The sequence below is a fragment of the Azolla caroliniana genome, unplaced genomic scaffold (genome assembly GCF_043228905.1).
Source record: "Azolla caroliniana isolate FFs.n. ecotype wild unplaced genomic scaffold, voAzoCaro1.0.p SCAF_8, whole genome shotgun sequence".
NCBI lineage: Eukaryota > Viridiplantae > Streptophyta > Polypodiopsida > Salviniales > Salviniaceae > Azolla > Azolla caroliniana.
Genome location: NW_028230443.1, coordinates 3494979 through 3508359, shown reverse-complemented (window position 1 = coordinate 3508359; position 13381 = coordinate 3494979). Strand labels below are relative to the sequence as shown.

Here is a 13381-nt window from a genome sequence, read left to right as displayed (position 1 = left end):
ATCACATTGCATTTGTTTTTTTTCCATCTGTTGTCAAAACAAAGTAAATCGTTCCGGCTACAGAAGAAAAGGAAGGAAAACGCTCTTTACCTCGAGGTCTTGAAATGGGGTAAGAAATAGAAGGGAAAATGAGGCGAACCCAATGCAGATATGGGGGCGATCTAGTGTTAGAAGTGCAGCAGGGAGAAAGGGGAGAGCAGCAGAAAGCAGGAGACTCTGAGCAGAACAGAGCAAGGAGAAAATGGAGGAGCTCCTCGGTTCAAACCAGAAGAAGCTATGGCACATGATTCGGTTTCACACTTGTCCGGCCTACATCCTAAACTTGGCTATGGAACCAAGCTACATTACACACACACACACACAAACAAACAAACTTGTCCCTCCTTTCCAACCATCTATCTAATAAGAGATGGTGTGGATGTCATTTGTCTCCATACAGCGATCGCGAATGGACATAACTAACTGGGAATGGATGCCATTTAACAAAGCAAGGAGAATGGAGCACTTTGTTCAAACCAGAAGAAGCTATGGCACATTATTCGGTTTCACACTTGTCCCACCTCCATCCTAAACTTGGCTCTGGATCCAAGCTACATTACATACACACACACACACACCTATCTCTCCTTTCCAACCATCTATCTAATAAGAGAGGGAGTGGATGTCATTTGTCTCCATACGGCGATTGCGAATGGACATAACTAACTGGGAATGGATGCCGCTTAACAGAGCAAGGAGAATGGAGCACTCTGTTCAAACCAGAAGAAGTTATGGCACATTATTCGGTTTCACACTTGTCCCACCTACATCCTAAACTTGGCTATGGAACCAAGCTACATTACACACACACACACACACACACACACACCTGTCTCTCCTTCCCAACCATCTGTCTAATAAGAGAGGGAGTGGATGTCATTTGCCTCCATACGGAGATCGTGAATGGACATAACTAATTGGGAATGGATGCCACTTGTAGAGTACAAGACATTCGAGAATGATGTGTGGGTGTCGCATTTGTTTGTTCTCTTCTCACACAATACGATGAATGATTAAGCATATTGTATAGAAAGCAGAGACTCTGAACAAAACAGACCAAGGAGAATGGAGCTCCTCTATTCAAACTAGAAGAAGCTATGACACATGATTCGGTTTCACACTTGTCTAGCCTCCATCCTAAACTTGGCTATGAATCCAAACTACATTACATTACATGCACACACACCCCTATCGCTCCTTTCCAACCATCTATCTAATAGAGAGGGAGTGGATGTCATTTGTCTCCATACAACGATTGTGAATGGACATAACTAACTGGGAATGGATGTCACTTGTAGAGTACATGACACTCGAGAATGATGTGTGGCAAAGTTCCTTCTGTGAAAAGGAAACTCAACGAATTACCAACATAAAAAAGTCCAAACTTTGCTCTTCTCGCATTTGTATGATGTCCATCAATGGCAATCATGTCGTTTGGTGGTCACATGTATGGGGTGGTGCATGATTTAAAAATGTCTAATGGTTGGGTTCAATCACAAGGACACTTGTTAGGCTAAGGGTTCAATGTGAAAGAATGTGAATTAGGGATAGATCCTAGGTTGTCCAACTTTCAATTATGCTATATATGACTAGCCTAACTTGGGGTAGGCCCATGCATAAGGGTCACTAAATATTGGATGGTAGAGTGGAAAATTCAATGACGCTTCTATCTTATGTGATATTAGATGTGGAACCGTTTAGGCTCACAATATGGGTATGCTTATGTTGTTGACCTTGTACTCTATCATTTTTGCCCCTTTTCTTTATCCTACTTACCCACATTGAAGGATTTCCTCAATGCCTAGTGGTGCATGATTCCATCCCTAACCCATAATTATACTACGTACAAAAAGGTCATAGAGGGCCATCATAAAATTATCGTCATAACAACGATGGTTAGTTAGTTATCTTAAATTGTGTGGTGTTAAAGTAAAGCATTGAAAAACTTTTATGTGATGTTCTAGTTTTATTTATTACTTCGGATTAAGAATTCGATGCTTGAATTTCATAGAAAATCCAAATTTGGTCTTAGAAGACATTAACATTTCTTTCTTTCTTTCTCCTTTTTCGTGTATCTTTATCTTGATATACTTTATGTATCTTTTTCTCCACGTAAACAACAAAAATATGGTACTTCTTCTACTCGAATGATATTCCTTCCATCAACCCTCATAGTTAGGCAATGGTGGAACAATATACATAATCTATAGAAAAATGGGATGAATCCATTTTAATATCCTAACAACTTGGTTTGAATCCGATGTTATAACTGGCACTACATTTGTCGAATTTACTTTGGTTATATGCTTTTCAAATGAGACAAATAAAATGGGACAAACAAGTCTCAACATACTCCTAAGAACATATTGTGTTGCGCTTCCCTTTCAAATAAGACGAATATAAGCATCCGCTGTCGTGGAAAAGGAAATATGCCTCTACGCACTATTACAATTTAACAATGAAGAGGATATCAAATCACATTCTCACTCCATAGTGAATAGCTCCATGGAAAACATTCCTCTCTCTCATTGGATATTTGATGCTCAAAGCTTCACCCACAAGTTCATGTGAAGTGCATATTGTGAACAAATATTACTTTTAAGAGCAACCCCTTTGTGCAAAAATTTGTAGGGCCAACATGTAGAAACATAGAAGAAAATGTTGCTTCTTACCTTGCATAATGTGTTTTTCTCATGTAATCATATCGAGAGATCTTTGTTGGACAAACAATTTTTGTATATTTGATGTTTCAAATGAAACTAAATCAACATTTCCTTTGTTGTATTATTTTTGTTATTTGCTTTCCTATATCAAGTTAGATGAAACAAATATAATGGGCTAATGTTGTCCCAATTTTTGTACACGTTTATGTACTATGAATAATTAGTTGTAGAGATGTAGGCAAAACACCTAATACAAGGGTCTCATTGACAACGAAGGCTTGTACAATATTACTTATGTTGATTCGTCTCTAATTGTACTTGGAAATATAATCTTCCACCAAGGGTTCTAGGTAAATGCATGCCATAAATAGGCCCTTTGATTTTCAACAATTTGAATGAATTTCTTTGATCATCTTCTTCCATTTGATGTTATGTTTGCTCTTTGACACGTTGAAACAAATTAATCTTTTGGTCTAGTACAAGTAAAGGTTATCTACATTGTGAGGATTCAGTGAAAATCTTTCAAAAAGTAATATAAACATTGACAATCTTTTATGTCATGCTTCAAAGTGCAACCTATTCATAGGATTTTATATTTACATGCATGTCGTCAACTACCAATTGTCACACATATTTCATGATTGAGTGGAACTTCTCCATGCAAACACTTCCGTAATCATAGGTACTAGCATACTTGTTTTATAGTTCCTTTATGAAAACAAATAGATTTTTCGTGTTGAGGTAAAAGGAACATGTACCCACAATTTTGCGAATCATAGGCATGAAAGCATCAATATATTGTACTATAATTGAGATTCTCTAAGTTTAATCTTCTTTTCTCCTATTTATCCCTAATTCAAGACATGTACATTCCAAATGTCTAGCCACTAATTCTAGCTTGTGTGGGGCAAATACAATGAAGAGTTAAAAAAGATCACATGTGGTTTCTATTATCAACCCACCATATATTTGCTAGCTAAAACCTTGGAAAAGTTAAAAGATCACACGCCCTTTCAATTATCAACCCAAAGTATCAATTGCCTTAACAAATGAACATTTTGGATGTAGATACAAGCCACACAATGCAATAAAGAGATTTGTTCGACATTTTTATCAAATTTAACTTTAGTAAAGGCCTTTGTATGTGAGTATTTCTCATTCTCTAGAGACTTCGCCTTGTTGCTTGAGTTTTCACATATTTTCACATACTTATGCACGTGTTTCCACACAAATACACTGTACTCATATACCCCAAATAACTCACCTTTTTCCGCTTAGATTCTTGAAGATACGCATTGAATTTACAATATTGAATAAGAAGTGAACAAGTTAAACATAATATCTTCATTATTGAGGAAATCACATTTATTTTGGCCATCAAAATCCGCACGGGCATGTGGTGTATCACATAAGTAACTTTGAACAAATTCATTGATTTTCGCATGAAATTACTCTTGAAGGTAGTCTCTACATGCTAGGATTGCAACTAAACGAGGAAACGAGATGATACAACGAGGGTAGCATAAGCCACGCAAATGTAATACAAATTACTTTTTTGTATTCGAAAACAATCATACAATATTTCCGTTACAAATATGAGCTATGCATCTCTATTTACAATTAACCATGAGGTAATGTCTCTTTTATTGAGATTTCACACCTTCTCATAGGCATGGTTCTCGGTACGTGAGTTCGGTTCACATGCACAACCTAGTCTATACATGTCATGTAATCCCAAATACAACCCCAATTCACCATGAGAACCGGCACTCTCTATTTTGATTCGTGATTTCACACCTTTTCAAACAATGCATAGTTGCTACCCAAGTTCATAATGCGTGGTTCACACGCGCATCTTACTCCCATGCCTAGGAGTATGAAACCCTCGTCAACACAACATACTACGAGGAATGCAAATGTATCATTACTTCTATATCATCAACTTTGAAGTTTGAATTACCACCTTCCTTTTTCTTGTAGGAGGAAGATTCCCAAGGTATGGCATCCCTTTACTTTTATTAAATGCAAGGTAAGGTGTTCCCCTAAAAATCAAAGTATCCCTTTTTTTATGAAATTTCGAGAAACTCTAAAGATGGGGCCCATTTCCAAACGTTGTAACTATGTCCAAGGAAGGTTTAAGTTTTAATTCCAAATGTAAATTTCTACTTTATGTATTTACTTTAAAAAATGAATAGGTTCTTTATCTTGTTCTCCATGTGTGACACTCAAAGAGTTCTTGCTCTTGCTCCCCACATCATGGTTTTTCATCAACCCCATCCTTTTATCTCCAATCTTTGTTATTCTCGCATTTGATCATTGGCCTTATTTCTCCAAGCCCATGTGACATCCTACTGTTGCATAGTCAATACCACTATAAGTTGATGTACATGCGGCTCCACTGCTTGCTTTGTTTCAACTCGAGACTTGTAGGTGTCACCATCATTAGCATTCATCTTTTGGAGTAAGTTAGAGCTTTGGACATTTCAAAAACATAATCTTTTAGGTCAAAGATGACGTTCTCATCCAATTAACTCTTTTAGCTTAGGATATGAGGCCTTCCTCTTTGGGGACAAAACCCATGTGTTTTGGATATTTACGAGTTCCAACCCAAAACATGAACGATGTCTCTCCTTCTTTTTCTTCTTCTTTCTGATTCACAGTGCACCTTTTTCTTTTACAAATGCTCGGTTCTATGGGAATGTACCTTCACATGCCTTGGTTTGTGACCATTCAATTTGAATAGAAATTCCACAATTTTTTTGTGTGCACATTGACCATGTCAATACCATCACAATAAGAATGTTTTGTCACATTGACTTTAAGAGTATGTGACAATGGGGTACATATATATATTTTCTTAAGACAGAGCTAATCATATTTTGTACAACAATTTTTAGCCATATAACTCTCATTTCAACAAATGTCGTCCAATGTACTAAATATTCGTCAAAATTCGAGTTTCTCTTCGCAATGAGAGGAAGTTTGTTTGTTTGTTATGTAGTACATACACATTTTCAATATGGGAAAACAAACATTATTAATTTATTCGCTAGAAGAGAAAAACAATCCATTGTTGATTCTTGGCAAAATGTGCGACCCTTCAAAGCAAGGAAATGTGATTGTCAAGATTTCTCACAAGGCCTCCCACAAATAATATAAAGGCATCCAATTATTGTTGGTTTTCCTGATGCCTTTGGTTAAACCATATCTTGAAAATGCAAAACATGGGGGAATTCTTGGTGAGCAAGTGGAAGTGAGTTTCTTAAATTGGTGGGTGAGTATTCTCTCCCCTCCCCAATGAAGACAAGCTTTCAGTGCTAATCGACGAGCTCTTAAAAGCATGTTTTTTTTATCTGCAATTACCAATGTATATGACCATTCATGATTGCAAGTTAGTTAGTTAGACCTAAAAAAGTGCGGATCAACTGGTAACTTGATAAACATGCAACTGTTGTAGTTGTCAATAAGTTAGGGTACGTTCATGTTTCCCTCATCTCTTTTTCCAAACAATTATTTTGAAAAAGACTTTGTTCAATGCTGATTGAGAGTGGCATTTTTTGTTCTATATCTCTCTCTCTCTCATAGGCCACATTTGCCACTAATTGTTTTACGTAATTACAAAGTAGTAGCAATAAGAGAATGCATGGTCGGGCAATGAAATGGAAGGGTGTGGATTGTAATATATGTGTGAAGGACATCTCATGAATGGATTATGGATTGCTCACCTCTGGAATTAAGAAAGAAGCCCTTCCACCACTTCACTTCTCACCAAAGAATAAACTTGCAATTTATGTCTTGTTGTGATACCTTTGATCAACATGATAATTATTACACTTTAGGTCAACAAAGTTGTCAATGATCACATACGAGAAGAACACGAAAAGGCTAATAGAATTGACATATAAATAACTTTATACTGATTGTAGTACCAAAGTAAACTTGATTGATGGAAATCGTAGCAATGTCATTCCATTAGAAACAGAAAATGTGATTTCAAGAATGCCCCACCCCATCGAGCTTCATGCCTATCTATAAAATCAATAGTTGTTCAAGGCAAAGAAAAGAGCACACACATGTTGTCTCTTCACCTTCTTTTCTTAATTTGCTACTTGACAACACACACAATCTCTTCATCTCCTTCAACTTGATTACTTTATGTTGGCCCATACACAACCCCAATCGTTAGTTCCAACCAAAAGTGTTGTCAGTTCCCCCATCGAACTGAACACGTAGGATCTAGGCCGGAAAAAAGAAACTTAGCCTAACTGAGTTTCTACCTTTCTGACATCTTTTTATTTTTTAAAAACCATGGGCACTAGTTATTATTTTGAGATGTCATGGGGGAGGTCTGGTGAAAGAAAAGACATCACGATAAATACCGAAAAAGTGGAAAATCACTTTCCCAAATACAAAATAATAGAGGATCGAGCCCCATAATTTTTGTCATTGGTACTTAGATATGGATGGCTCGGACTTTGAAGTCCAAGCAAAATACACATTTACCAACTTGACACTAAAATGTGAACAACTTCATTATATTTTGCAGTCCATCATAGAGTGTTGATGATGAAGTTGAGCAAGGTATGGCTAGGATGATCAGACTTGGTTGCTATTCTCATCTAATCGAAGAGTGTACAAACACCCTCGACACAAATGGGATATCCAATAACGGGTGATATGGTACATAGCTTCATCAACACATTTATCAAATTGTCATTAACCATTGTTAGTTCTAGTGATGTTTCACTCTATTACCGAAGCAAATATCAAATTTTCATTTAACCATTGTTATTCTAGTGATGTTTTGATCTATTATGTAAGATCAAAGCAAAGCATGAACATGTTTTGGAATCGTGCGGTTTATACATACCCTAATAATTTGAACCTCTTGTTGTGGTTCATTGTTGCATTGCACGCATTTCTATTTGTATCTAAACAAAGTCTATTCCCACTATGGTAGGAGTTCCTTTTATCTTTGAGGTTTAAAACTCCCTTTTAGGCTTGTTAGGCTTAATCCACAACAGGTGCAAGGAGGTTTTGAGAGTTCAGGTTGGTAAAACCTTGTCGGTTGTGCAAGAGAGGGGTAACCTTTTCATCCAACAGTTTTGAGGGGTGGATAAAATGTTTTGGTGCATCCAAGCCTTTAAGGCATTGTACCTTCTGAAGAATTATTTCAAGAAATTGTATCTAACACGGCTATCCAATTTTGATTGTAAAATAGTAAAGAAATATATGTTTTTTGACAACCATTCTACATATACAAATATGGCAACAACAGAGAGAGTGTGCATGATGAACATGGTTTTGCTCACCTAATTAGCTTAAGTTTAGGGTTTATCCATTAGTGAGGGATTACCGAGCTCAAGTTGTCATTGTTGCCTCGTACCGATATCCATATAGTTCACAGTTTTGGAACGAAAAGAATCAAATGCTTAAAACTCATCTCTTTGATTTGTGTCACATTGGCTCCATTAGAGGAGGGCATGGGCATGGATTTACACCACAATGAACATTTACTTCCATTAGACGACTACCAGAACACAGAAAATTTCTGAACCACAACTTCTAGATCACATTGTGAGTCTCACTGACAATAATAACCTCTGGCCTTGCTGGTGATTAGTAAAATTCCCCATGCATAGATAATAATAGTTCAGACATGTATATCTCTCTTCTTAGCTTGAAAACTGCGTATTTAGCTTGAAAATTGACCTACAAGTAGATATGCATTCACACACACAACCAGGCATGTAGACAGTCATACAGAAAACATGTAGAAACACACTGAAACCAGCAGCTACACATATGTGCATACACTTACCTACAACACTTCTACACATATCTTTCCATGGAATTCATGTGTTATCTTTAGTAAGCAATGGATGAGCAAATGGAAGTTTCTTTGACATCAATGCACTCAAGCTCACAATCATACTCCCAATTTCAGTTCTTTTTGTTAGGCTTTACAGTTAAAAGCTTTGTTAGGTTACAATCCAAAGGCAGTCAGTAATTGTCACTGGAAAAAAAATGAGAGCTTTAAGGTTGAAAGCTTTGTTACCTTACAATCCAAAGGCAGTCAGTAGTAGTAGCAAAAATAAATAGAACAATAGCCATTTTCTCTCTCCAAAATAAAGCTTGCACCAGATAAAAATGAGTTAAATCTAGAACATGAATGTACACAGAAAAGAAAAGAAACCATGTTAGGTTAGGGTAAGAATATATCCCTCAACTCAGGTCCTACTACTGGATCATTTTTGGAATGTGACGCTGGAACTTGAGCTTCTTTTGAAAATTACATCCTCAAATCTCTTGCATTTCTCTTCTGAGCAAAGACTACATGGAAGCTCCAGTAATATACAGTAGTAAAAATCAAGGTTAAAGGCACCACCAACTCATTGGAAAACCCCATCAGACAGACATTTTCCGGGTTGTGATTTCGAGTGCAAAATAGGCATATTCTCAACAGCAGAGAGGTCAAACTAACATGTCAATCAACGTTGTAAAGACAATACCCATCCTTGGCGAATGTTCTATATTTCCATGTCTTGAGACGGAGTATGCGAACAACTATTGAGGCCACAATGTGCGACCAATGTTTCATATATATAATATGTTGCTTCCGGATATATTAGATGATATCGCGGCATCAGGATCAACGGTAGTGTTCTGCAATGATGATGCATGAGAGAAGAATTCCGTCAGGAAGGCTAAACATAGTTACGCAATAAAATTATCTTTTTACAACAAGCTAAGCTGTAGCTAAAACAAAATGCAAAAGAAATTTTACTCTGAAAAGGTAAGCGAATTAAAGACCTATGATAAAGCAACAACAATAACAGATAAAGTGGAGAGAGATATGATGAAGCTCACAAAGAGGGTTTTTATGACACAGTGCTGCCCATTTTGCAAGATAGACATAAACTTAGTCCCTCTCATGTTTCTCTACATTGTAATCTTATAAGTATAGCAGAATTCGCTTCTATAGAGAACCCATGTCCTCACCCCCTCTTTGCATAAGAGTTCTCTCTTGTTTTAAATCAATACAATTGATTGGGGATTCTACATCTTAAGACTTATCCCTTTCTTTCACTCTGTCTCCGGTTACTTGCTTCGTGGTTTACACCATAGCATGAGAGCCATGCGAGCACCCAAGTTCTAATCTCGCAATTGGTTATAATATATATCGTGCTTTCCAACAATTTTGACATTAAATCACAAGGTTGTGATGGCTAGATGTTAACATAGCACAATCCTTCCAACATGTTCGACATTACAGGGTTGTGATGGTTAGGTGTTAACATAGCAAAATCCTTCCAACATGTTCGACATTACAGGGTTGTGATGGTTAGATGTTAACATAGCACAATCCTTCCAACATGTTCGACATTAAAGGGTTCTGATGGCTAGGCAATAAGACAGCACAATCCTTCCAACATGTTTGACAATACAGGGTTTTGATGGCTAGATGTTAACATAGCAAAATCCTTCCAACATGTTCGACATTACGGCAGTTTGATGGTTAGGCATTAACATAGCACAATCCTTCCAACATGTTTGACATTACAGGGTTTTGATGGCCAGGTATATACAGATATGTATTGACAGAGAGAGAAATGTGCCTACCAGTATTGTGGCTGTTGCTGTGTTTGTTGTTGCTATGCTTGAGCTTAGCCAGCTCCACCTGCGTTTGCATAAAGAGTTGCAGGCGTTGAATCTCGAGGTCTTTCGTAAATTCCATCCTCTGTTTCTCGAGTTCTACCATTTGTTTCTGCTTCTTCGTTTCGACTCTCTCATATACCTCTGCGAATTTGATGATGGAAGCAGCCAATTCCCTGAAACTCGAGTATTCTCCTTCTTCTCCTTCTCCTTCTCCTTCTTCTTCTTCTTCTTCTTCTTCTTCTTCTTCTTCCTCCTCTTCCTCCTCGCAGAACCGGGCAGTTGCGATTCTCTTCTTCTTGCGCAATCTCTTGCCGCCATTATAATTCTCTTCTCTGCCAGGAGGTGCAGGCGCTGGGGGAGGCGACATGGTGTGGGTGGACCTGTGGTCGGCTTTGGATTTGGGGGGGGTTTCTGTGTTGGTGTTAGGGGCAGGGGCGGCAGAAATAGGGTTAGCTCTGATGGGCAGCGGCGGCGGCGGCGGTGCAGGAAGCAAGAGAGGCAAAGGCTTTAGATCTTCGTCCAATGGCCGGTTGCTAGCGACAGCAGATGCAGATGCAGATGCAGAGGCAGAGATCTGGCGGACCTTCCCAGCGACAAGCGCCGCGAGCTTCGGCTTCTTGGAGGGGCCGATGAGGTCATCGAGGCGGTCAAAGAAGGGCCATTTGCTGGGGGTGCCGCCCATCACGATCTTGCTCTTCTCGATCTTGTACTTCTTCTTGAGCGTGTCCAGCCGGTTCTTGCACTGCACATCCGTCTTGGGCGGTTTAGAGGAGGAGTTGGAGTTGGAGTTGGAGTTGGAGGAGCGGTTATTGACGGAATCGGCGACGTCTCGCCAGTGCTTCTGCTTGAGGTTGCCGCGGTTGAGCTCCAGGTAGCGGTCGCCCCAGGCTTGGATGAGGGCGACGGTGGCGTCTTCGCTCCAGCAGTCGTCTCGGAAGTGGCGGTCAGAGGGAGGAGGCGGCGGCGGCGGCGGCGGAGGAGGAGGAGGAGGAACGGCGGCGGTAGTGGTAGTGGTAGTGGTAGTGGTGGGGGAGAGGTTTAGGGAGGGGAGGCGCTGCTGGGGGAGGTGAAGCGGCGGCGGCGGCGGCGGCGGCGGGAAGGGGTGGATCTGGTGGTAGGGATTCAAGGGAGAAGTGGCAGGAGAATTGGAGGCGTCGACGTCGGTGGAGGAAGAAGAAGATGAAGAAGAAGAAGAAGAAGAAGAGGAAGAGGAAGAGGTAGAGGCGGGGCTTGCGGTAGCGGAGGGCGAGACATGGGAAGGAGGCGGAGGCGGAGGCGGAGGAGGATTAGGCGGCGCCGCCTCCGCGGTGGGAGGCGGAACGACGCCGTCGCCAGCGGCAGACGCCACCATTCATTCGATCCGTTCGCCGCCGCCGCCGCCGCCGCCGCCTGCACGTTGACGTTGACGTTAACGTTGACGTTCTCTCACTATCTCTCTCTCTCTCTCTATCTCTCTCTCTCCGTCGTCGGCGTCTCTGTGTGTGTGTGATTTTGCTTTTTTTTTTCCTTGGGTAGGCGGGTGGGGGGGGGGGGGATAGGTAAAATTAAAAATCACATTACTTTTTTTTTTGTTTTTTTGTTTATAATTGATTCATTCTTAATTTCTATTTTCTCTCAGCTTTTGGGGCGGGCGCCGGGAGGAGGGCCTTGTGTTAATTTCTTTATTTAAAAAAACAAAAAAAACAAATACCAAATAAGCTTATTTATTCAATAATAATTATACATAATACTACTACTTTTATTTGTTTACTAAATAAATTGGGTGGTTTTTCTTTTTTGGCGGGTCCAATCATCGTCTCTCTTTCTGCGCGCCTCTTTCTGTGTGTGTGTGTGTTTTACCGGGGGAATCCCTTTCTCCCACGTGCGTTTAGAATGTCCATCCGGCTGCCGGAACCCTAAGCCGGCAAACCGGCACTTCGAAACCGGCGATCCACAACGCTTAACCGCCGTGACGGGACCCTAAACCGACACATCCGGAACCCTAAACCGCCCATCCGTTTTAGAAACTAAACACTGAATCAATCATGACTGCCGCTTTGTGAGATTTACTGCGTGCTTTCCTTCTTTCTTTCTTTTCTTTTTTCTTTCGAGCGCCTTCTGGCTTCCCACGTTTTTTTTTTTCCCCTTTCGAAGCTTTTTCACTTCCACGGTCCACCAAAGTTTCTTCTTTGGAGCACCCAAAGTTTGGCATCAAATGGTCGAGCCCGACCAATCCACGGCGTGAAAAACTGATTACAAGCTTCTTCTTCTTATGTTTTGCTTAATTAGAACATGTGTTGTCTCTTCTTTCCCACGCAATTACAGGCCTCATGATTATAACCTCCTTCCTTGGTTAAACATGCTAGCTCTGATTCCTCGACTATATCATTATGTGATTCCTCGACTATATCATTATGTGCTTCAATTTGGTGGGAGATTATATTTGAATTTTGCTCTATGACATACATGGTAAATTGGCTCAGAACACCCTCCCCATGTGGATAGGGCCATGATTAGTCGAGAGCATAAAAAAGGTGCTCGAACATCATTAATATCAACAACTATTCTCGTGAGTGACATTAAACCAATCACACACTATTTTGTTTTGGCTCGAAGGGTTACAATAAAGATAAACCATACATTATGTGCAATAATGTGCCACTTGAAATTGTGGGAAGTAGTAAATACCTTGGCCTTGAAATTCCTTCAAATCATAGATGGATTGAATGTACTACACACTACTGATTCGGGGCAAGAAAGAAAGCATGTTATGCATTTGAGGATACATGCAATCGTGGAAAATGAAGTGCTAGGTCCTCAAGAAATATCTTTTTGATAGTTTGGTGACGCTAATTCTTAAGAGGTGGGAAAGAGAGCATATTATGCATTTGATAATGCATGCAATCCTAGAGAAATTAAGTGTTGGGTCCTCGAGGAATAGCTTTTCAACACATTAGTGACATTGGTGCTTCTCTATGGAGTGGGAGTATGGGACAGTAGCATCCGTAAGTCCACTTGGAAAAAGTTTGAAAATGTTCAAA

At 39.7% G+C, this 13381-nt stretch overlaps 1 protein-coding gene across 1 annotated transcript; it reads right to left on the bottom strand.

The window, feature by feature from the left end:
* Positions 1 to 8877: 8877 nt before the first annotated feature.
* Positions 8878 to 11782, bottom strand: LOC147860819 (uncharacterized). Its single transcript, XM_087323848.1, has 2 exons — positions 10326 to 11782; positions 8878 to 9368 (listed from the first exon to the last, which is right to left on the bottom strand). Exons 1-2 carry the CDS (start codon positions 11710 to 11712, stop codon positions 9355 to 9357), a joined length of 1401 nt encoding a protein of 466 aa, XP_087179974.1. The 5' UTR covers positions 11713 to 11782; the 3' UTR covers positions 8878 to 9354.
* Between the last annotated feature and the right edge of the window lie 1599 nt (positions 11783 to 13381).